The sequence below is a fragment of the Lipophrys pholis genome (assembly GCF_963383615.2).
Source record: "Lipophrys pholis genome assembly, chromosome: 18".
In the NCBI taxonomy this organism is placed as follows: Eukaryota; Metazoa; Chordata; class Actinopteri; order Blenniiformes; family Blenniidae; genus Lipophrys; species Lipophrys pholis.
Window position 1 is genome coordinate 8060221 of NC_137646.1, and position 24797 is coordinate 8085017.

The 24797-nt window shown below is 42.5% G+C and overlaps 1 protein-coding gene across 1 annotated transcript in view; it reads right to left on the reverse strand.

Annotated features, from left to right (window-relative positions):
• Nucleotides 1-24797, reverse strand: part of adam19a (ADAM metallopeptidase domain 19a) — a 122323-nt gene that overhangs the window by 35339 nt on the left and 62187 nt on the right. The window contains exons 4-9 of the mRNA XM_080485975.1: nt 14359-14440; nt 11028-11104; nt 6605-6788; nt 1755-1820; nt 1338-1409; nt 897-1063 (exon numbers count right to left, since the gene is read on the reverse strand). Coding sequence (XP_080342101.1) covers nt 897-1063; nt 1338-1409; nt 1755-1820; nt 6605-6788; nt 11028-11104; nt 14359-14440 — 648 coding nt within the window. The remainder of the gene's footprint in view (nt 1-896; nt 1064-1337; nt 1410-1754; nt 1821-6604; nt 6789-11027; nt 11105-14358; nt 14441-24797) is intronic.

Sequence of the window (24797 nt, forward strand, 5' to 3'; positions counted from 1 at the left end):
GAGTCCATTCATGGAACATTTTACCAAGCAGTTTGAAAGCGTACTGTATATACTGCAAGTACAAAGTTAATACTGTGTATACCTGTATGTATGTTTATTCTGGTGCTTCAGTACATGTGAAAATAGGACTATAGCGCTGCGAGTGTATCTAAATGTTTGTGTTTGCACTGGTAATCCCAGATAAGAGTGTGATCGGTGTGTAGAACAGATGCTGTCGGTCTTATCGGGCAGAGTTCTGCTGTGCAAACTGAGTTTCATGGTGAATTTACAGTGAGAGTTCAGGAAGGATTTGACATGATGATGTGTGAGTTGCAGCAGCTGCAGCTTCCTCTCTGTGCTTGTTTACTTTGTCTCTTCACATCACACCCTGCAGCTTTTAAAGAGAAGGCCTGAGTACTTCAGACTGTCAGTGTGTGTACTGAAAAATACACAGGAAGAAAAAAACTGTTTTCTCTCTCTGAGCTCGTTTCCTCTACAACAGCTTCGTAATGCAGGAAGCCTCACTGTTTCACTGCACGACAGAAAACCAGACTAGTTTGGTGTGATAATAATCAACTAGTAGTTCTGACTTATTGACCGCTTGACAAATCTTTTCTCCAGTCAAACAGGACTCGATGAGACTTTTCAATAGCAACTATTGATCACTCATTTAATGAGTCATTCTCTTTAATCCCACTTTAGGGAATTAGGGATAATTCCACATTAGGCGCTTTCCTGCCTCAGACAGAGAGAAAAGAGACGTTAAGATCTTCATCAGGATTGTTTTCAACTCCTTTAGGGGGACGATATTCTTGTCCTCTTTTCGGAAAAGTTGTTGTAGTTATGGTTGAACCCATGTGGACCTCAGTAATAAATGAAAATCAGGGAGCAGCTCAGTGTGATCGGGCGTTTCTTACGTGAGCAGCTGAGCATTGTCGTGTTTCTTGCGGGATTTCAGCTTCTGTCTCCACTGAAGGAAGGACCAGAGAGTGGCGTTTGGCTCCTCGCTGATTATACACTGATCCCTGTCTGTCCACACCTCCAGACCGATCAGAGGCACGCGGATGTTCAGAGCCCTGTAGAACTGTACACGCACGCACACACACACACACGCACACACGTGAGCACCTGGTCAAACAAGGCAATTCTGTCCAAATCTCTCCCAAAAGACAGCTTTGATTTAGTTCTCCATCATAGAGCGGGGGTTATTTTCTACAATACAAATACAAAATTACAACAACAGCTGTAGAACAGATGGAGAAGGGAGAGAAGTGCAGGAAACTGTATCAGCAGGGTAAACTGAGGTGTTTTTTTCTCCCGCAGATTCACTCGCGGCACCGTGAGACTATCAGCCTTACCTTATCCACATAATTGGCAATCTCCATTATCCGTGTCTTGGTCTTTTCATAGTCCCGATTCTGCCGTTTAAACTGCAGGTGATTGAAAATAAGCCACAAGTAGTAAAGCAGAAAACACCAGAACTCAACAAGATATCCATCGTCTATCATCATGACTTAACCTGCTTTTCAACATGCTATGTCATTATGGTGTAAATGTATCATGGAGAGCCAAGAGTGGCCTTCCTTTAATTAGTAGTATTATTTAGTGTGACATATCATTGTGATCTATACACACACAGGTGTTCAACAGGCCGAGACAGAAATGTCCGATCAAGCTGCTTCTCCTTCTAGGAGATAATTGTTTAAGGTATTTATAACTCAGTTAGAGGCTGAGTGGACAATGTGCTGAAGAAGGAACAGATGTGGACGTCTCACCAGCGTGTTGTCAGCTACAATGTACAGCTCCAAGTACTTGGTGGTACCAAGGTTACTCCTTTTAACCTGAGAACACAAAGAAAGTCAGCCAGTGTTCCTGAACAAGCTGCATCTGATACGTTGATATTTGACCCATGAAAAAACTTCCTTTGCGAGGCTCAATTTGAACAATATGTCAATGTTTCAGACGACAAACGGCTCTCAGGTCACCTGTCATGACAAATACAAGCCGGTCTCACTGCAAACTGAGTCCACAGCTCGAAAACGTTTTCATTTGCCCGTTCTTTTCTGCAGACTTCAGGTCACATGACTGTCGAGTTACTCCCAACATACAAACAATACATCCCTTCTGTTTTCGGTGGAATTTGCCATTGTTTTGTGTATTGATAGCTTTTCTCGCGACAACTGTAATTTGTTTTAATAGTATCTACTCTGTTTATGCATACGATCTGTACTTTTTCATTTCGACCTACAATCTTTCAGCTTTCTCAACAAACCTGGTTTGTTGTGTGGTTGCTATGGCGTTGCTACGCACATTATTAACAATGAACCGGAAGGAAGTTTGATGTCGGGGAGAAGCCGGAGAAGACAACTGTGACAGGCGGAGAGAGACGCAGCAGAAGAGCATGCTGCAGAGCTCACAGACACACGGGAGGAAGGAGCTGGAGGAAGACGCTGGTGGCCTGCAGAGGCACCAGGAAAGACCCGGAGAGGGGAGCTGGGCTCTGCCTGAAAGAGGCAGCCGGAGTAGTAGAAGGTGTTTTTGGTTTGGTGTTATTCTCCAATAAAGATGGTAAACCGGCTCCATGTCTCTGTGTCTGAAGAACCCTCCGCTCGCAGGGTCTCCTGTTCCAGGAGGTATGACACAATATGGAGTGAGACTGGTTGACAGCAAGATAAGCAGAAATATAAACCACAGACTAGTGGCTCAGCTTTAAATGAATGTCAGAAGACGTAATGAGACAAGATACAGTGAACGAGCCATAGCTGCAATATTTCCTAAATGACATGATGTACTACTTCACATGAGCTCTTCAGTTAGTCTTGTTGTAGTTTTTCTGCACATGTGAGTATATGAACAATAACAGCAGAGGATTCAGAGGATTTGTGCTGCAGAATTTAGAATTTAACAGCTCTTCTTCAACAAAGTTAATATTTCCTACCATTTACGTCACCATTACCTGCAGAGACACATTTCTTCCATATAGATACTAATGGCACCAATACCATGAAGAAAGTCGGGGAGAAAAGGAGCTGACAGCTTTACATCACATCTCCACCTGATCTGTCTGGTTTTTCACCCCCCAAAATAAAGAAACAAATTACAGCCCCAACTAGTGGCCTGGACTGAGCCACTACAGCAACTACAACATTTCGAATTCTCACATATACAGCCGTGTTTTTCTTAACATGTTTGTCTGCGTGTGGAGTTTAGACTGAAATAGAAAAAAACAATACATTTCCAACAGATTGATAAACTTTTTAGCCAAAACATTATGACGGCCATAAAGGGGCTCATTCCGTGAAAAGGTTGAGCACTGGAGAAAAAGTCAATTAAAAAAAAAAAAAGTCAATGTTGGGAACCGAACCGGGTCCTACTGTTTGAAAGATGGAAATTCTACCGTTGGACTCGTACTCCAGTAAATAATCGACCTAATTTATTTAGACTTTTAACTGTTTATTAGCTTTAGCTGCTAACAAATTGGCATCTGTGACGACTCGCTGCGGTTCTGTGAAGCTCCGCCTCAATCAGCACCTGCCAATCAGCTCTGAGCTTCTAAATGACGTCGCTCGTGGAACTTCGGGCTTCAAGCCCCACTCGTGAATCATGAACCAGTCGCCCCTGATTGGACGAAAACACAGATTTATACTTTTAACTACATGGAGTGAAGGTGGAATATGCCTTGAAGATTTGTTGTTTCTTGTCTAACTGCATGAATCTTTAGTACTGAGTCCTAAACATGTACCAAGGTTTTTTTCTAACAGTTTTAACAGTACATCACTGTTGTTTAGTGTGATAACATTTTGAAAAATTAAACATTTAATCTGGCCAGTGGCGTTTCTACATATAGATAGTTATTGGGTCAATGTTTTATTTCGGGTGTAGTGACAGCAGAGCTCAACACCACTGAATGCCACAGTAAAGTGTGTACACAACTCAATTTACCTCAAGTATATCTTCTAAAGTAAGAGTTTTAAACTTGCATTCCACTAAATAATCACCCACATTCATCTTGATTCTTGATCTGTTAGCTCTCGATGCGCAGGCAAAATTTGCCGCCGCTGCGATGGTGGGATCTATAGGTGGTGGCCGGGAAGAGGAGTGTGGAACTGATGGTGGACTTTGTCATATAGTGCGACTCCACCCGCCTGTGCCTCAACACCACCAAGAGACCAAAGAAATGATGGTGGACTTCAGGAGACCGAGGCCACAACCATAAAGTCCCCATAAAGAGGGAGTATAGTTGGATGACAGACTGGACTGGACTGCCAACACAGATACTCTATGCAGGAAAGCACAGGGCTGGACGTTCTTCTCCAGGAAAAGGATCAGCTTCAGTGACGGGTCGCTGTCCTGCTCCACTGACAGACTGAGGAAAGCCATCCTTCCTCATGCCATGCGGCTAATTAACTCCTCCAAGGGAGGAAAAAGTAAAAGCTGAGTTCAACAACCTACAGCTAAAAACCGTGTCCCTGGTGGGACCACCATGCATCCAAGACAGCAGGTACTATTTGCACACCTTCCTATTGTATATAATATCTTTTAATTGTTTTGGTTCAATTCCATTGAATGATGTGTTCCGTGTTGATGCTGCCGAATCTGTGAATATTCGCATGGTGCTCAATAAAGTACCTACCTACCAACCGACCAGCTGACTGACGGACCGACCTCCCTACCAAGTTCTATTACAACCGCCATCACAGAGCCAGACCTCTTCCAGCATTTTGACCCGGTGATACGGTCTTTACTAAGTTGGACCAGCAAAGAGCCTGGGGGACACCAGCTGTTGAAGGAATGTGTCACTCCAAGGTCATACTTCAACACACCACAAGGAGCTGTGCTGCGATGGAACCGAGGCCATCTCCGGCCTGACCTGTCGCTGCAGACGACCCGAGACACCACAGGCATCACATGACAGTGCAGAGTGTATAGCTGCTGCCACCCGAGACCCCTTCCAGCCATGTGGAGGTCATGACCCCAACACACTCTTCAGCAGAGATACTGGGACGGTTTCGCCCAGGGCAGGACGGGTGTGTAGACCAGGCAACAGGCCGGACCTGTCGACAGACACTGACGTGTCTTTTCATGGCCTTTGGGGGGAATGGGGAAATTAAAATGTATGCTTTCCACCGATCAAATAGTTTGATGTTATATTGCCGTGATTCAGTTTAACTGACATGTATGTTGCACTGTTAGTTAAAGTTTTGCATCAAGAAAATTGCACTTTGGTTCTCGAGATGCCATAAGTGCAGTGATTAGACACTAAGTTTGTTTATGAGAGTATTCAAATAGTAGAAGTAGTAGAACAGATAGTAGAGCGTCATTAGTACACAAACTGTAAAAAAAACTGTGCCATTCTCAGTGTGAAAATTTGTGACCGCACAATAATTCTTTAACTGGCAATCAATCCAGAATCCAGGTATTGTCACAACAGTTACCTTAGTCTTTTTAGGCAAATTCATTGACGGTTTATTGAAACTGAAAATCTGTTTATGACTGAAGGAGTGAAGTTTTTGGTTCAGAGGCTGGGTGGATATTTGTCTTTGGGCCACAAACTAATCACTTGAAAACTCTTTTTAGAGACTCAAAATGCCAGAGACGCCCTCCAGCAGCGTCCAGTATTCAGCAGCACTTTCAAGAGGAAACGCTTTTGGAAAGTAATTATCACAGGACGGATACAAGTGCTATGAAAACTACAAGAATACAAGGCTTGAATGAGTTAACAGCCCCCTCAGGGTAGGTGAAGTGAGGCATAAAAAAACAGTTTTTAAAAAAACAAAAAGTGATATTTAAAACAATTTTCCCACAGCTCGAAGTGAATGTGAAACTTGTAGGTCAATTATTGTTAATCTTGTGTTTTATCATTTGTCTTTGTGTACTCAGTGAGTAGTTAGTCATCTTTGAAACGGCAAACCTAAAAATGCCACAGTAGTATTTTTAAAGTACTAAATGTCCAGAGTATAAATAGTTAACCCTTTATAGGCCACTCATTAAATACTCAAAGGTAGAAAACTGCTCTGCTGTAGATCTTGTGGAGGGAATTTTAGGGTTAAACTCTGACTTTTCAAAGTAACAAAAGTAAAAAAATAAAAGCAATCAACCCAATTATGTAAAAGAAAATTAGTGGGGAAAGTGAAAGACAACAAGTTCGTGCACCATGAGTAAGAGGAGATTTCCTGAAGCCAAGAAGAAAAACAAACGAGAGTTTCTATCAATCTATAGGATGTTCAAAGCAGAATTCTCATGTTTAATTTACACAGATGTTTTACAAATCCAACAACAATTTCAATGTTTTTACCATGTTTTTTAGTTCATGTCTTCTGATTGTCATTAACTGAAATGCTCATTGCTTGGAAGAGATTGAGGAATGAGCAGGTTATCAACCCATCCATCCATCCATCGTCTCCTGCTTATCTGTTTCTGGGTCACGGGGGTGACAGTCTGAGCACTGTCACCCAGATCACATCGCACCCATTAAGAACCTTCCTGCAGGTGGTGAGCCCACGGGAAGGTGGCGCCCGGCGTGGGACATGAACCCTCTACCTTGAGATTACGAGTCTCATGCTCTACCAACTGAGCTCGCCGGGGGCCTATGTTATCAACCCTTTATTAATAAACAGAGACTGACCCTGGAGTGAAGGGATGCGAGCAAGGTGGAGAAGTGGTTGGTCTGTGTGCTGTAATGATCGTGACCACAGGTTCCTCCTTTGAGTGACAGTTCCTCTGCATTCATCAGAGAGTGATGGAGAGGATCCACACCTTCAACCGGCTCCAGGTAGAAGGTGTCACTGGAATTTAAGGATATCAGACCCCTGAAAGGACACGGGAAAACACAAACAGTTGAAAAGGAATGAAGGTAAAATGATGAAGGAAAGAACAGCATTATGTGCAAAACACAAAAACATAGTTCATTTAGATTTAAACGTGATATTATATATGATACAGGCATTTGACATCTGTTCCACATTATTTCTGAAACACCCGAGGCCTCATTTACAAAGACCTGCGTGGATTTCCTAATGAAAAATGGCGTACAGTCAAATCCAGAAAACATTGTACGCACAAAAAACTCCAGGCGTAAGAATCTGTGTTGAACGCACAGGTTGGATTAACTGACTCCTTCAAGTCTACTTCCTATTTAAATATGCAAGTCACATTACAACGCCCCGGACCTGAGATTCCCCTCACTGCACGATCAGAAAATCAAAACAAAACAATGAGTAAGACGGGGGGAAAAGAAGTTCAGAGAAACAGAATGCTTCTCACCATGGGTACTAATCTATTAATTGTTTTGCTTGTGGGGGGCGTTGCTGGTCTATCTGGGACAAGAAAGATCCCCCTGCACTTCCCATCAGTAAAGTGATGAGCAGACTTGACAGTCTGCAGTGGTAGGATTTTTTTACAATTCGAATTAATATTAAGACAATTAAACAAATAAATGAACTCACCGAGAGGCCACCCCTCAACACAATTTTGGTTAGTTGCATTTGTGCATCACATATGATCTGTAGATTGATCGAATGAAGACGTTTCCTGTGGACATTTACAAATTCACCAAGTGATGGTGCTTTTTATAGCAATGTGTGTGCAGCTGATAGCTCCGATTACATGAGAAAAAAAAAACAACCTCTTGCTACAGATTGTGCTTTTATGTTGACCAGTTTATCACCAGCATATCACAATTCTTTATTTGCAGCATCACCACGAAGTGTCGTAGAAACTTGCGTTCACCAGCCGTGAAGTTGGCGTGAAGCACCGAATGTTTCCATCTTCATTTCACTCTTGATACGTCGGAACTTTGCTATGAAAAAGAACGTACGCCAGGTCTTGGTGCGTACGCACCGTTTGTACATGAGGCCCCTGACGTATGAAAACACTTCTTGTGTTATGTCTTCTGTGACACGTAGAGTTCCTTTCTGTCTGAACAAGGACAGAAACAGAGCAAAATAAAGAGACTGCCAGACAAAATGAATAAAACGATTTCCACGGTTGGTTTGGTGCTGTGATGAGGTAATTTCAACAGCTTGATGTTTCGTGGAAAAATCATTCAAATAAAATTCAAGGCTAAATGTGTTTTTTTATGGGTTTTCTTAAAAGACAAACTGTGAACCATTGCACTAAATGTTGCAATGACGACAGAAATCAAAACTCATACATGCAAAACAAGTTTCTTTGTTTCATGTGTCAGAAAGTTAAAACAAAAATTCCAGTTTTAAAATAAAGTTCCAAGTTCTTGGAGCTGTTTGATAGTTTCCATTTTCCAAAGATTAAAGCCTGTTATGTATTAAGAGTCTCTTAGCTCTTCTATATCTAAGTGTTAGTGTCAGTAGAAACACTGTGCAAAAATCCTCATTACAACGGACCATTAATCTAGAGCGATTTCTCTGGGGACTGCATGTGGCACTGTCAGCTGATTCTGTTGGGGATTATTTTGTCTTTTCACTTTGCTCATTTGATGATCTGACTCCCTTCAGTTCAGCTCCAGGAAAATAAAGGACCATCAACAGGAAGCAGAGTCATACAAACAGTGTTACATGTTCAGCGTATGTAGGACTGACAGAAACATGTCCTCCAACCTCTTTTAAACAGTGTCAGACACATGCTTCATGTTGGTTCTGGTGTCTTTGTGCATGTCTCACTCTGTCTCTTGTTTCCGGCTCCTTGGTTTCCCCTCATGTCTGATTGCTGTTCCCCGCCCTGATGTCTCTCACCTGTGCCTGAGTGTGATGAGCTGCACCTGGAGCTTTTAGTATATAAGGAACTTGCCTTGTGTGCTCGGGTTGTGGGTTCGTCTGTGTTTCTATGAGAGAGCTCTTGTGTTCCTGTTCCTGCCCTCTTGTGTTCCTGTTCCTGCCCTCTTGTGTTCCTGCCCTCTTGTGTTCCTGCCCTCTTGTGTTCCTGCCCTCTTGTGTTCCTGTTCCTGCCCTCCTGTGTTCCTGTTCCTGCCCTCCTGTGTTCCTGTTCCTGCCCTCCTGTGTTCCTGCCCTCCTGTGTTCCTGTTCCTGCCCTCCTGTGTTCCTGCCCTCCTGTGTTCCTGCCCTCTTGTGTTGTAGCTTCCATGTTTTTGTGGTCTTCCCCCTCGAGCTGCAGCTCCCCTGTGCCTTGGACCTTTGCTCCCCTGACTGCAGGATTTTTGAGTTTTTTGGACTTTTAGTTTTGGTTTGTTTAAAAAAAGGAGCTCTCCGTTCCTTGGCAGTTTCTGGCATCCATTGAGTCCACCAAACCCCACACGGACCGTAACATGTTCAGTCCATTATCACAGATTACTACAGCACTAAGTGTGTGTCTAATTAGACAAGAAAAGCAAATACTGCGAGGAACTTCCACCAACAAAAGAACAGAGCAGAGTAAGAGCCCCCGGGGGAGACGAGCTGGCATGAGGAACAGACTGAGGCAACCAGCCACCATTACCTAGCATCCTGCTCGCTAACGTCCAGTCTCTGGACAACTCAGAGCCAGGATAAGGTGCAGACGGGACACAAGAGACTGTAACATCATCTGCTTCAAAGAGACGTGGCTGACCCCACGATCCCGGACCACACAGACCAACCGGTTCCTCACAGTTCACCGTATGATCAGAACAGCTGAGTTCTGAGTGTCTAGAGGAGGAGGCGTTTGTCTCATGATCAACAACGACCGGTGCAGAGTTGTTTCTTTCCCAGTTCTGCTCGCCCAGCCTGGTGCTTTTAACCGTTGAAAGTCAGCCTTCCTATCTCCTCGAGAATGTAACTGTTATTCTCAGCACGACTATATTCACCCGCAGGCGATCACGGATGCCGGATTAGCCAAGCTATCTTCAGCTACCAGGCTAAACCTCAACTAAGCAGCCTTCATTGTGGCCGGGGATTTTAACAATGCCAACCTGAGGAAGGTGACGCCGGAACTTCACCAGCTGTTTTTCTCCCTTCAGAGACGCTATGCAGGAAAGATCCAGTCTGACCACGTCTCCATCCTCCTGCCCAGGTACGAACGGCAGCTGAAGCAATCGGCTCCTGCGGTGAATGAGGTGTCATGGTAGACTGACCAATCAGAGGCTGCCCTACGCCTTGGAGAAGGCGGACTGGGATATGATCCGGTGCAGCTCTGGTCAGTGTGATTTATTGAGAAACTAGTGGGCAACTCTACCTAAAAGAACTATCAGGGAGTTTCCCAATCAGAAGCCGTGGATGAATAAAGACATCTGTGACGCTCTGAAGTCCTGCATTTCCATCTACAACACTGGACTCACCACCGGAAACATGGGACCTTACCGGGCCAATACCTGCAGTGTACCCATGAGGGTACAGGGAGACGCTGGAGTCGCAGCAGAGCGACACCAGGGAGCAATAAAGAGTGCGCTGATACCTGTCTGCTGAGTCCAGAGCCAACCAGGCCCAAAATGTGTCCCCCAGCCAACCTTGGGTTGCCACTAAGACAGGCACCAATGAGCTTCCAGCCACAGCTGAGCATAGCCGCTTCCTCAATGGAGGTCTTGAACAGGGTCCACTAGGACTCCATGTCGCAAACCTCCTCTGGGAATTGAAATCATTTTGGACGGAGTCCTCGGCTCGCCTTTCCAAGCATACCCTCACTATGTGTTTGGGCCTGCCGGGGCTGACCCGCAGTCTTCCCCGCCACCTGAACCAACTCACCACCAGATGGCGATCAGTTGACAGCGCTACACAAACAAAAGTCTGATTTTCCCCCCGCCACCTTAAGCCACAGGGAGGCTTTACATATTGTACCATATATATATATATATATATATATACACACACACACACAATACGTATGTATATGTATGTATGTACAATATGTATATATACATTTAGCTTCCAGCTATAGTGATTGGTCACTATATCAATAGTGACCAATCACATGTCAAATTGTGGTGCAATATGTAAAGCCTCCTTGTGGCTTAAGGTGGCGGGAGGAAAAATGTAACTGTTTAAATGAGTAATGAGAAATGACAGAAGGGCAGTTTGTTCTTCATGAAAACTCAGCATATACTTGTGTTATTATGCGTTGGAAGTGATTGTGTGGTTTTATTTAAAGTGTTGAAGGAGCTGTACCTGACTCCTGAACATGTGCTGAGAGCAATCCAGGAGTCTGGATGTCCTCTCACATGGCCCTGGTAGAAGCAGTGATCCTGAGAGGAGAAACACATTCAATCAATACATCATATTTCATTTACAGCTTTACACAGCGAATAATCATCATTCTTATGGAGGCACCAGAGGAACAATTGATCAGATACCACCACCTGCCCCACCCGGGGCATCTGAACAATAACCGCAACAATCAATAAAAACCGAGCAAAGCTTGTGAGCGGTTCAGCCCGTCATAGGAGTGTTAAGGCAAACCAAAACTGAGAAGCAATGAGTCCACAATACAACAAAAAAGAGCTTTAGTCTCACAAGTGCAAGAATTTAATCAGCCTCAGCATTTAAAGGTTGATTCACTATGATCCTGGATCCTACATCCATTTATGCGTTCTCTAAGAAATAGAAGAACCGGAGTCTGCAGGCCAAAAGAGGTTTACCTGTGTTTTTACAACCTAAAATGTATTTAAAGAAGGTGAGACCAATTGCTCTGAGATCTTTTAAAATTTCAGCTTTTCTTTATAGAACTTCAATTAAAATTTAATGAAGTGGCAAATGAGAAAATGAGACTGAAATTGCTGCCCTCTATATTGCCTCTATATCCCTCTATATTGCCCTCCATATTCAAGGGTTCAGAAGCTGTGACACGTTTCAGTCCACCTCACATTTTCACCTCAGCTCAGCTTTCCTGGCTTGAATCACAGACTTCAGAATAAAAGACTATCGCTTTGTTTTTATTATTGTCTCAATCGTTAGCCCAGGGGTCTCCAAAACGCAGCTCCTCTGTAGCACTAAATCATGTTTCAATAAGAAATCTTAAATGTTGCCGTTATGTTTAACTGACACTCCCAACAGTAGTAAATTACTTCATCTGAGACTCCTACCAAAACAGAAATAAATCGCCACAGTGAAAGATCCTGAAAACCAAAAGAACTAAAAGACTGTGATGGCTACATCAGAAAAAGTGCTAAAATACTTTACAATTATACATTTTTAATTAGAATTTGAAAATTTCATCAATGCACCAAAAACTCAAATTCTGTTTAAAATAAGAAATTGTCATCTTGTATAAGATTTTCTCTTCCTTTTTTTTAAAAAAGTTAAATATATTTTGCAGCTCCAGATAAACATCTCTTTTAGCCATGAAAGAGGTTTCTGGCCTCTGACTCAGACGGTTTAGTGAACGTGCTGGGCAGAGCAGAGGTCTGACATTTAAAAGGTTCGACTTTTTTTCTGCCAAAAACACGAAGAGAATCCTTTCCCCAAATTCAATCCGGTAAGCCTCTTTTCACAATATTGAAAAGACAACCATTAAATTAAATGAGTACTGATCATCTTTTGTTCACTGTGTCTTTAGATTTCTGTTGAATTAGCTACACTTTTTTCCTGTTTTATTCTGAATTGTACAAGTAATTGTTTTCCTTTGTCCAGGGAGGTTTTTTTTTTTTAAATTACCCACAGCACTTAATAACTGTGATCGACACAACCAATCAAAGCTTTAATCCAGATTCTGAAATGAAAAATAAACTTCTTCATTTAGTAAGTCTGGACTTCACATGAAGTCCTCAGTCTTTTTACTTCCTGTAAACTGCAATGCAGTTGCCACGTTGTCCATTACACTTCTCAGAAGATGCCTGTTTTATTGATTTTTGAGGGGAATCACAGCTGATGTAGTTTAAAGTTATCGGAATAATCAATAATAATTGTTTTAATGTTGACTTCAATGTTTAAATCCAAGTTTCATTGACAATTCAATCATTAAAGGCTTCTAACATTGACAATGACAGGATGATGAAGTCCAAATAATGTTGTTTATGCATGATCACACAAAAGAAGGAGCCTTCAAAATAAAAGAATCAGGACGTTTTCAGGTCTGTTTATAATCCATAGGCGGCGCCAGGTGAAGGGGGGGGGGGGGGGGGGGGGGTGCTTGGGTGTGCTGCTGCAAATGTGATTTTATTTAAAGTGGTTTATTTAGAGTTTTTTACATGTGAGGATTATAATTTGTTGCCTGGTTAATTAATAAATACACCCATAAAATATGTATTTATGCATTTAGTTTAAAGGAAAAAGCAGTGTAATCTGATTCAGCCAATCACTGCAGCGCATGCATTAACCTTTGAATTTATAACTTCCCTAATCAAAACCTTTTTGGACAAACAGTGACAAAATCATTGATGCTGTCGCTCTACACCACAACAGCCAACATATCGTTTTATCGTGACGTCTCATGGTGAGTGATGATTATTGCCTATTTGGTGTTTGAGATCCAAACTGTGACTCCTGGTTCTCTCCATGCAGTGTTTATTAATATGTCATTAGATCCATTAAACCAAATGTTTTTCTTTCACTGGAGGTTTTGGTGACTGGCAGCAGGAGTTAGTGTCGCAGTGTGTTTTGCTTCCTGCTGCTGTTGAGGCTCCATCAGTGACATTCTGGTGTAAAAGCAGGGGTGCCCAACCTCGTCCCAGAGGGTCCCTGTCCTGCATGTTTTAGTTCTCCCAGCTTCAGCATACCTGAATCTAATCTAATCTAATGAAGATGTCATCACCAAGGTTGAGAAAACGCCCAATAACGAGCCCCTGATTGCAGTCAGGTGTGTTGCAACTGGGAGGAGCTAAACCCTGCAGGACAGGGGCTCTGGAGGACCGAGGCTGGACACCCTTGTGTTAAAGTTTATATTTAGTGGTGTGTTTAAGTGGCAGGCTTGTAAACCTTTCATCTTTTAACTTTGGCTAAATATCTTGCGTATTGTGTCGCATATTATTGTTTTAAATAGCTGAGCTTTTACTGTATGTGCTCAACTGTTACGTGCGCGGTGCGGTGCGCGCATATTGTCAGTGTTACAGTAGAAAATAAACTAGAGAACCCTAAATTCCCCAGCACCGTCACTGAAAGGTCGGGCCCCACCCCAATAAAAATATCTGGTGCCGCTGCTGTTCTAATCCTGCCGTGTCTTTTGGTTTTCAGTGAAAGTTAAATTTTAGACGCCCTCAGAGCAAAAGCCTCTGACCCAGGGAGGGAAACTACAGTCCAATAACTTCTAGCCCTACCAAAAGCTGCTTGAACGCTTTCTTTGGAAAACAGATCAAATTTTTCGTTTCTCCAGGAGCATTGCACATGAGCTTTTCGTCCAAAGAGGATGGTTCATGGACAACATAGTGAAAACATTTCACAAATTTCCTTCGATGTTGATTCAAACTTTAGAGATATTTTAAAGATAATATTTATACCTGTGTATTTCTTTGGACTGTTTATGTAGTTTGTCTTTGAATTTCCACCTCGAGCCCACGTTACTTACTGTGTGGTTATTGTTGCTCACGGTCACTGGCTGCCCATCGCTTGTGTAGTAGGTCTCTGTGAAGTCCGGACCCAAAAGTTCACTGGAAGAGGCAAAAAGAATGGAGAGAAAAAGACGTCAGGTCATTACAATATGTTGAAGCCAAACAAGCTTATTGAAAAACAGATGTCAGCAGCTGTACAGCTTATCAGGACAGAATGAAACAGAACAAAAACAAAATATGTGAGAGCAGGAACACAGAATCCTTTTGAATGGGATGTTTCACATTCTCAGTCTGGAACAATTCTAGTAAACCGAAGTCTGAAGTAAACACAATGAGTTCTTGTCCAGTGTAAAGTATAAACAAAGAGGTCTGTGAGTGTTTCTTTATTACTTTAAATCAATAGCATTGAGACTAAAGTCCCCCGCCCCCAATGAGAAAGATCAAGCTACAGTACATCAATCCATTATATCACACTTTTGCTTTATTGTACCCAGAGCGTCCAGACAGGCTTTAAAACCGATGTCTTTTTTCTTTGTCCTTTGAGGAGACGGTGAATAAAGCTGATGGCATCACTTCCAACATCTGGCACTAAACACTACTTACGTTCATTCATTCATTCATTCATTCATTCATTCATTCATTCATTCATTCATTCATTCAATGTATTTAAATAATTTCTCCCTGGGATTAAAAAAGTACTCTGAGGCCCCGTCCAAACAAGCCAAAACGATCTTTGTTCTCCCCGGTGTTCTCAAAAAACATTCCGTCCACACTCCGTCGCTATGAACACGGCTCAACACGAGGCTTCAGGGCCTGTAGTACATATGCCAGGCCTTTAGGGGCACTGCGTATCACCAAAATGATCAAAAGCGCAGAAGAAGACAGACCACATAGAAATCTAGAAGTAGACTCCTGTTCTTAGACTTCTATATAACTCTGAGTTGTATAGGTCTATGCTCCTGCTCCTCCTGCAGCTCGGCTGAAGCTTCTAGTCCGCCATTGTTGTGGTTATTAGATGACAGGGCGGACCCCAGTGGCGGGGGGTGGCGGGTGATTACGTCATCTCTTTTCCACAGATGATCGTCTTTGCCGGGGTTTTAGAATTCCCCACTCTTGGACCCGTGTTAAAAAAAACAAAACATTGCCGGGCTTCTAAAACGCCGCCTCGTGGGGAAGATCGGCCGAAAACAGTGCGTTTATGTGAAACGGCATTGTCGTATGGACGGCGCCTGATTCTGATTATATGCAAATGATAACCGTCTTTATGTAGGTAATGCTCAGCAAGTGATGAATACCACTTGATCTATTTGAGGGTACACAATTATTTGTGACTACTCTTTATTTCTCGTGCTGAGTGATGAGATGAGGAAGGGCAATCATCGAAAGTCATTGAGGTGATTATGAGTAAACTGCACAACATCTCTCAGAAAGATGAAAAATGGTCTAAATCCACAATAGACATAAATAACATGAATGTGCTTCCTCATAGTGACTTTGTTTTATTCATTACCACAATCACTTTATTCTGGGACAGATTCCACAGTAATACCAACAGACTTGTTTGGACCAAGTCACACTCATGGTAAACTGCCCACAATATTTAGGAACTTTGTATACGCAGTTGATCCTACGTGGGGAACTTCATTTTCTATATTCAACTCATCCTATTACCATGATAAGGGAGAGCAGCCATAGCACAAATATGATAAACCTATAGTGAACCTCTCCTCCTGAACCTCAGGCTGCATCACTGAGCTTTCCCTTCTCCGCCCGACTAACTAGTGTAATAACATAATAATGTGGTTTGGCCTGAGGCGAAGCTCGTCCCTCCCCAACACACTGATGAGGTTTTATCCTTGAATGATTCCTTAAATAACGGGATACCTTGAACTGTCCTTGTTCTCTCACACAGTCTGAACAGATGCAGGAAAATGATGTGGAGTCTCCTTTAATTTGATTTCATGCTACTTATTTTTAACAATGAACAGCTGATAAAGAAAACACAAAGCAAAGGTACAACAAGAGGATAAAGTCCTTTTCAGGAGACAGAAACCTGAACTGCTTCAAGGACTCACCACTGCACTTCAGTTTACAAGCTCCCACATTTTACTTCTACCTGCAACCAAAGATATCCGTGAAGATTTATGTGACGTCTTGGTGGGCGCTGATAAAGAAGCACCATCTGTTCAAGAGTCTGTGCGACCTTCAAGGAGCATGAGCTATTGTGTCAAAACTAAATAACTCCAGCTTGCAGAAGACATGTCCTCTATTCCAGCTGGACTCTATATGAAGGTGACATCCGAGTCTTTTTCCAGACAACACACACTAAACTACAGAACCCATTGGCAGTAACTGTGGAGTAATTAAAAACACTATTCAAGTGTCTATCAAAGCAACCTGTGCAGAAACTATTTATCTCCTCTTGACGCCACAACATTTCAAGTGAAAACGCATCTTTTTCTTTTCAGATTGGTTTCACTTTTAGACTGCAATTTTCTGAAAAAGACGTCATGTATGGTCCGGTGTACTGTAGTTAGCATGCCAGGCCACAAGTTGGCGCTATTGGCTGTCTTTGTAATGAAACCACATACACATGTGCAGAGAACAATGGTAAACAAGAGCAATCAGAGATTTCTGACGTCCGCCAAAGGTTGACTTGGACTCAGAAAAAAGAGGTTTCAGGATCACCTCCAAAATTTAATGGAATCTTCCCTCTGGCTGAACATCCATCTGTGGTGAAACTTTCAACAACATTCGTGCAATAGTTTTGGCATAATCTGGCTAATAAATATACAGGCAGACAAACATATGCCAATCATTTCATAATGTCCTTAGCGGACATGATCAGCAGTCCCAAAGCGCTTTACATCATTAATCACATTCACCCATTCACACGCACACATTCACACACCAGTGGAGGCAGCTGCCATGTAAGGCGCCAACTCCTTCCATTGGGAGCAGTTTGGGCTTCAGTGTCTTACTCAAGGACACTTTGATGTGTGGACAGGCAGAGACGGGGAATCAATACTCTGCAAACATTAACAATGGGGTGTGCATGAGATTCGTATGGACAGACAACAAATTGGATGTTATTGCGGGTGACTCAACAATAAAACCACCAAAATGGACTATAAAATTAGAATATGGACTTGTTTGGACATGTTTGTTATTGTTCATCTACTTGTGCATGGGCAGAAGAACTATTTACCACGGCCATAATAACCATGTGCAGCAGCAGCATTTCTACGGTCAACAAGGAAACCTGAGCGATTACACAAAGTCTCGTTTTCGCCAGTTTACACAGCGATGGAACCTATAAAGTTGTGTTTTCAGTGGCACCGTTGATGTTTACCGTTGTCGTGTAAACACCCAAAACGCAACAAAAAGTATTTTTTAATCCTTGCATTGTAAACAAGCCTTTGTGAACACAACACAGCCCAGGAAATGTTGGTTCTGCTCAGCATCTTTCTTTCCAATTTACAAGGTGGAGGACAGTTCACTAGATTGGCAAACAATTGTGAACTAAGTTGCAGAAGTATTTCAAATTTGTATGTTTTATGTCCCACATTTGTACTAAAGGTAAAATTATTATCCATGGGCCCACTACTAGTTCTCACTGTGAATCAGTTTGTTTTCTTTATAGCTCTCATTTTCCATTTTATTAAAAAGAACATGTCAAACTAAATAATTATCACTACAATCTAAACTATCAGCAATACATTTGGTAAATGACTAACACCCTGATTCAAAACAGCTTAAACAACAAAAACAACATTGGAATATTGTTATACGTGTGGCCAATAGTTTCTTTTCGGTGAAAGCTTCATTTATCTTTTACCTGCAGCACACACTCTGTCATCAACACAAAAACATCCCTGCATTATTCAGAATCGTACACAAACAGGATTCTGTCATCAGCACGTCTCATGAACTTGTAAAAACAAGAGAAAGCAGTGTCAAAGCATTCAAACACATGACATGGACACGGTCATCACTCCAGGACTAGAATGCCAGGCTTTGTGGGCAGGTCTCATTGAATTAGCCTCGGGGGCTGCTGGGACTTATCGAGGAAATAAAATACAAGGCTGAATGGATAAGCTGCGCTTATAAAGCTTCATTGTACCGAGGAAGCTGCAAGCAACAAGCACAGGCTGAAGGCCGGATAGGGAGATGACTCAGGTCTTGAATGCAGAAGTTTACCAGGTTACTAACAACACAAGCACACAGTTGGCATCACTATGAAAAGAAAAAGCCTCAGAATGAGGAATAAATGCAGACGTTTTTTTTCTCAGAGGGTGAAATGAGAGTGACTGTGAAATCTGTGGCGCTGTAGGCCTTTGCTCATTACGTCACGGCTTTAAGAGGAGGGCAGGAATTGTGCAGCGTCTATGATGATGATGTTCTGGATTTTCTGCTTCATGGACCTCTCAATGTGACCAGCGGTTCAGAAATCACAGCCACTTAGAGATCATCAATTATTACAGCATTCATGTGAAAAGCTGGGGGGGGTTTAATTACAGCTGCTGGTCCGAACAAAGCACCAAGGCTGAGCTCAATACGGGAAACAATCTCTAATTTATTCTGCCAGAAACTCACAAAAACATGCGAGACCTCAGGAGATTCAACCGGAGCACACCAGTAGAAAAAGCTGTGATTGTCTGCCGGACTCATCTAGCATTCACCTGCCTGCCGTCTTTTCTCAATCTCCCCTACGGAAGAAACAGCGGCGTTCGGAAGAAGGTCAGGGTTCGATTTCACCTGCAGCTTCCAGGCCTCCTCAAAGTGTGGCTCCTCATCTTCAGGCTTTTTCACCTGAAGTTCATCAGAGGGACTTTTCTTTTTGGAAGTTCAGTTTTCAAGTTGTAAGTTTGTGGTTTGGTGTTGTCACTAAAGAAATATGAGATTATGGCACAAAAGCTGCTGCAAGTAGTTCTGATCTGCTCCATTATCAGAGACGCTTGTTTGGCTGGTTCCTCCTGACTTTTATATGTGGACTTTATCACGAGTTATTTTCTGTGTTTCACCTGCTTAGTTCTTGTAATCTTTTCTGAATCTCTGCTGTTGCTCTTCTTCTTCCCACAGCTTTGACTTTGTGACAGCTCACCTCCCATTTTTGTCCAGTCTTTTATTTGAAAATGACAAGTTTAATAACTTCCTACACCAGCACATACCAACACCGTGTTATCTCAGGTTGTTAGTGCATGTAGAGGCCCACAGCTCCGTCCAATCACTGCATGGAAAACTGAAACAATTCACCTTTTGCTCCTCACCCACTTTTAATTCTCTGCTACTTCTGTGTTTTGTCTTTCGACTTTGAAGGACAAAATAGCGTCCCCTTCCAGTAAACATTAGATTGAATATGACAATGCTGCTACAAATATTTCAAAGTGGGAACACATTAAAACTGAGCTGAGACGATCGGATGGCATCATCTTATCTCATCTGTCCTTAATTGTGACCTGAGAGGACGACACGAGGAAGTGGCCAGCGGTAAGTTACGGAGACATCTTCAACTAATACGTCCTGTCGTTAGGGAATGACGGAGCAGCAGTGGATTCAGTCTTGGCTGTGGAACAACAAACCAGCAGGAAATGATTTTTTTTTTAAACAGTATATATATACATATATTTATATATCCAGTGTTACCCTGTTCAGAGTTTGTTCATCTGAATCCTAACTGAAGGACTTGGGCAAGAGCTTCAGGAGTGATGAACACTTGTACCTCTGCTGTCACTCTCAGTGAAGGTTTGTGTATTTCTTTATCCGTCTGAGGAGTGATTCTGTTGTTTCCAGTTGACCTGAGCTTCGAGAAGACTTGAATTCTGGATGATATCTGACAGGATTTCATGGTGAGTTTGGTGCAGCAGATTACAGTGAGGAGAGATTTGTCTGTCTGAGGGACTGAGGAGGCTGCAGAGGAACAGCAGAGTTTATCTCTTTGGAGGAAATCATCTTTTTATAAACACTTTTTCTCCATAACACAAAAGCAATTTTCAAGCCCATTAGGCAGACCTGTCAGACAGCATATTATTATTAAGCCTCGTTCACCCTCAGCCAGATGCAAGCAGCACTGATACAGCTATTAGTTTCAGATAGTCATTTAGTCAGAATGGTTTCAGTCCGTCTCTGTTCCTGTGGCTGTGTTCAGTTTTAGGTGGTGACGATAACACAAAATGTCAAATGACAAAAATCTATTGACAAAACTTGAGTTTTGTACTGAAAAGCTCCACAGAAAAATAAATCAACAGTCAATTTACAGCTATTAATTCTGCAGTTGAACATGTTCAGTGGTGGTGAAAGGTTCTCGCCTTTCTCCCTGTTCCCCCCGGTGGCGTTCCCAACATCCCTCCTTTCTGTCTTTATAACTGACACAGGATCACCAAAACAGAACCGTAGAAGGCTGGAAAAACCTCGAAGGTCTGATGAGTCTCCAGTTCTGCTGCCATATTCAGAATTTGGTGTAAACGCCATAGAAGCTGAGACCACCCTGTTATGTGTCAGTGCTTCAGCTGCTGCTGTGACAGCGTGGAGAAGATTGTCTTCTTCTCAGTATTAACTGAGCAGGTTTAGACTCCACAGTCTACCTGAGGATGTCCTTCACCCTATGACCACAGTGTACAATCTTCTGAGAGAGACTTTCAGCAAGGCAACACGGCCGCTCACAAAGATCAGACCATCTCCCTATTTTTGTATATTTTTCACCCGTTTCTGAGTGTTTTAGCATCAGTTCCCTTTTTTACTTCTCTTGTTTGATTTCATGAGCAGCATTTCACGTAAAAAAATGTTCCAGCTTCAAGGTGCATTTACACATCGGCACGGTGAGCTACGAATGTCATTTTCCCGTCATTCCTGGCACATTCCTGACATTCATTATGGAACATAATGCATCTGAATGAGGTTCTTAACTGGGCGTATCAGTGCATGATATTCCTGATATTTGTGGAACATGTTTTTGGCTGCCAAGAAAAGCGTATGGATTAGTTCTGATGCGTGGTGTTGCACAAAAGATCGTGACAGCATTCGCTCTGCTGCCACGTCCTCCTCTCTGCGCAACTCTATGGCATTTCTCTTGATGTGGAGCGATCTGGAGCGACGTGAACTGTGAACTCTACCGGCTGATGGTAGAATGACTGGGGTGTGTGTGGAGCCATATATGTACCAAGTTGCGGCTTGTTTTACGCCCTGGGTGAACACCCGTGCTCCGCGAGACGCATCTGAGATGGGGTGATTCTCTTTTCCTCTTGTGCGCGGTGCGCCCCGGCACGGATTGCACCCTGACCAGCTGCCCACATCGCTCATGGCAAAATCCACTTCTGTATACAACAAATTCTCCCGATTCGACACATTCCTGACAGACTGGTGAGAGAAAGTCATGATGCGCAATGGCACGCCGCAGCGTGCATCACTGCGGAACAATGTTGGTGACCATGCGTAATGACTCATGATGATCCGCCACGTTTCGTGCTTGAACTTGTAACGGATGATACCAGGCAACGACTGTCCGGGACGGCGTGTGACGCCTCTGCGCTGAATCATATAATCCAGGTCAAAATCATGATCCACGGTGAGGAATTGAGATTCTTGCCATTCCTGACTTGTCGTCATTATGTGTAAACACACCTTTAGTGTTATAAGAAGTGATATTCCTCAACACCCTCCACATCCCAGCTGTGCCTCAAAGATATTACTCATCCTTCAATTCACCCTTCTTCTGTACCTGCTATCTAAATTGGGATCCTGGGAGGAATTATTCAGAAATATAATATCACTCTTTGTGTTTCTCTGAGGAAAACATCACTGATCTCGGGCTGTGTAAAGCCATTAATATCCGTTTTTGACCAAACTGAATTCTCATTATGTGCTGATGTTTTCGTCAGAGACGATCAAACATTGACAATCTATAATCTTCTACTTTATAAAGAGCAGGAACACTATAGGCACCAGGAGGTGTGGTGGACTGCACAGAAAAGCCATATTTTGTTGGTCCACAGCAGGAAGTTCAGCTGCTCTCTGTTATGGCTACGAGCTAAATTTCACTTTATTTCTCTAATAACACTTGTGCAGCGCAGTGCCGCCAGGAGCAGGAAACTCTGAGAGGATCTGAGGAGACATGAGTCCAAATGTCCTCCTCAGAAATGTGTTTCATTGGCTGAGACGTCCCCAAACTGAGACTGTGTGTGTGTGTGTGTGTGTGTGTGTGTGTGCCCACAGTGAAATCTAGTCAGAAGTTGTCTGTGTGGATGAAAGAGTCATATGACAATTTTTTTTAAATAAACTATTATTAAAATTGTAATTAAAAAAATAATAATTATATATATATATATATATATATGTGTGTGTGTGAGTGATTTTTTTTTTGACTGCAGGTTCAAAGTTTGAAACAAGATTTTGCTCAAAGATGAACAGAAAACTTTCTTTAGCCTTCAGAATGACAGCAGAATACATATTGTGATCATTCTGGTTTCCATATTGCTTACTGCCCCCGACCGACTCTCCCTATAAGTACCTGTTTGGTTTACATAATCAAATCATATGTAATGAGGGTACTTATAAAATCTGTAAAGGAGGATGAGGGGAGTGTTATGTAACACACTACTATCAAAAGACCAAGTATTGAGTGAGTAATAAAGCTGAAAAAAAGATCAGTGGGTTGATGAAGAGCGTCTATCTGACCCTGGAACACAAACAGAACTGATGAGCAGGAGGAGCAGAAGCAGCAGGGAGGAACAGGGATCTAAGACTAAATAAACACTGCAGGCTGCTTCGATAAGCACTGAATGGTGAAAATGAATAATTGAACCAAAACTACTGATCTGAAGAGGAGTTAAAGGACTTCAGGGGCTCCACAGATACAGAAAGCTGATCTGGGAAAAGAAACCGTGAAAGTATGAAAGTCGTCTCTGTCAATTCAAAGCGAGATAACCGAACTCTTTAGGCCGTTCACACCGTGATGTGATCACGCCCTAAGGACAAGTGTGAACAGGCACCAAGGTGCTTTCGCTCCAGGGACTCATCTGACCAGAGGCTTTGCAGTGTGAACAGTCCTGTGTTGTGAATGCGTTCGAGAAGAGTGAAAATATGTCACACATTATATGTAAACATCATCGGTGTGCGCCAGTCTGAGTTATATAGTCTTTAAAATATTCCAACTTTCCAAAGAAACAAAGGAAAAGAAGATGGACGTCCATGACTGGGAGTCTATTGTGTCAATTCACAATAGGTCATTAGTGGAAGTGACATAATGGTTGTAATACAATGTGAACTCAAATGGTTAGCCCGAGATACATGAGACAGACAAGCGGAAACAGTCTGCGTAAACATATGTTTATTCTAGGTATGAACAAACCCTTTGTAAGTAAAATCATCAGTTCATGCAGTAACACTGGATAGTATTACTTTGACCTCAAGTACTACTGGGAGGAAACTGGGAGTTACTTTAGACCAGAACTACTACTACTCTTGACTTCAACTCTCACATTAAGCAGGTCTGCAGGACTTCTTTCTGTCACCTGAGATGTCTCTAGAACCAGGAACATGTTGACTCAAAGTGATGCTGAGAAATGACTTCATGCATTTGTTACCTCCAGAGTAGACTGTTGTAATTCTCTATCATCATGGTTTCACTAAACTGCTTAAGAAATCTTCAATTTGATGCAAAATGCTCCGGAATGAGTACTGACAGGAACCAGCAGGCAAGATTATAGTACTCCAATATTAGCTTCTATTCATCTACAAAAATATAAAATTGTATCTCACCTATACAATCCTATTTTTTATATGGAAGTCCACTGATGTGCAGTACATTGTTATGGCACATACTGTCTTTACCAATCTTGTTCAGGCCTTAACTTTTCGACTTCAATAGTGAAACTGAGAAGTGAGAATTTCCTGTTTCCTTTGTTTCTCACACAGAGAAAGATTATTATCATGAGGTAGACGTGCCGCGCATCAGAAGGAGCGTTAAAACTGCTTTCACAGTTAGTCATTACATGAACTTCCCCTCCAGTGACCCCGGCACGATTCGATCACAGTTGTACTTACAAACCACACACATGCTTTATGTGCTCTACAGATGTGTGAGTGCCGGATGCCAGCACGTCAGTACAATGGTTAGTAAACCGTCTCTCCATATCTGACCTTTGCATATCCTGCCTGTGTGTGTGAGGATGTTCTTCAGGGTACTGTAAACTAACTGCCTCCCACAAACCAATCCTGCCTGAGGTTAGTTAGGTGACAGCTCTAAATGTTCCATGTATGTGGAAGAGTGAAGATAATTGTTCTCAGCATCCGTCCTGTGGGCCGGTGAAATGTCTCGCTCGTACAGAGGATGTTTGGTCTGCTAGACGGATTACCAGATGAAGAAATACAATGTCACTTTAAAAGAGATTACAAAATCAAAACTGATTGATGAAATCCCCGAAAACAATGGCAGAGTAAAAAAAAAGAAGTACTTTTA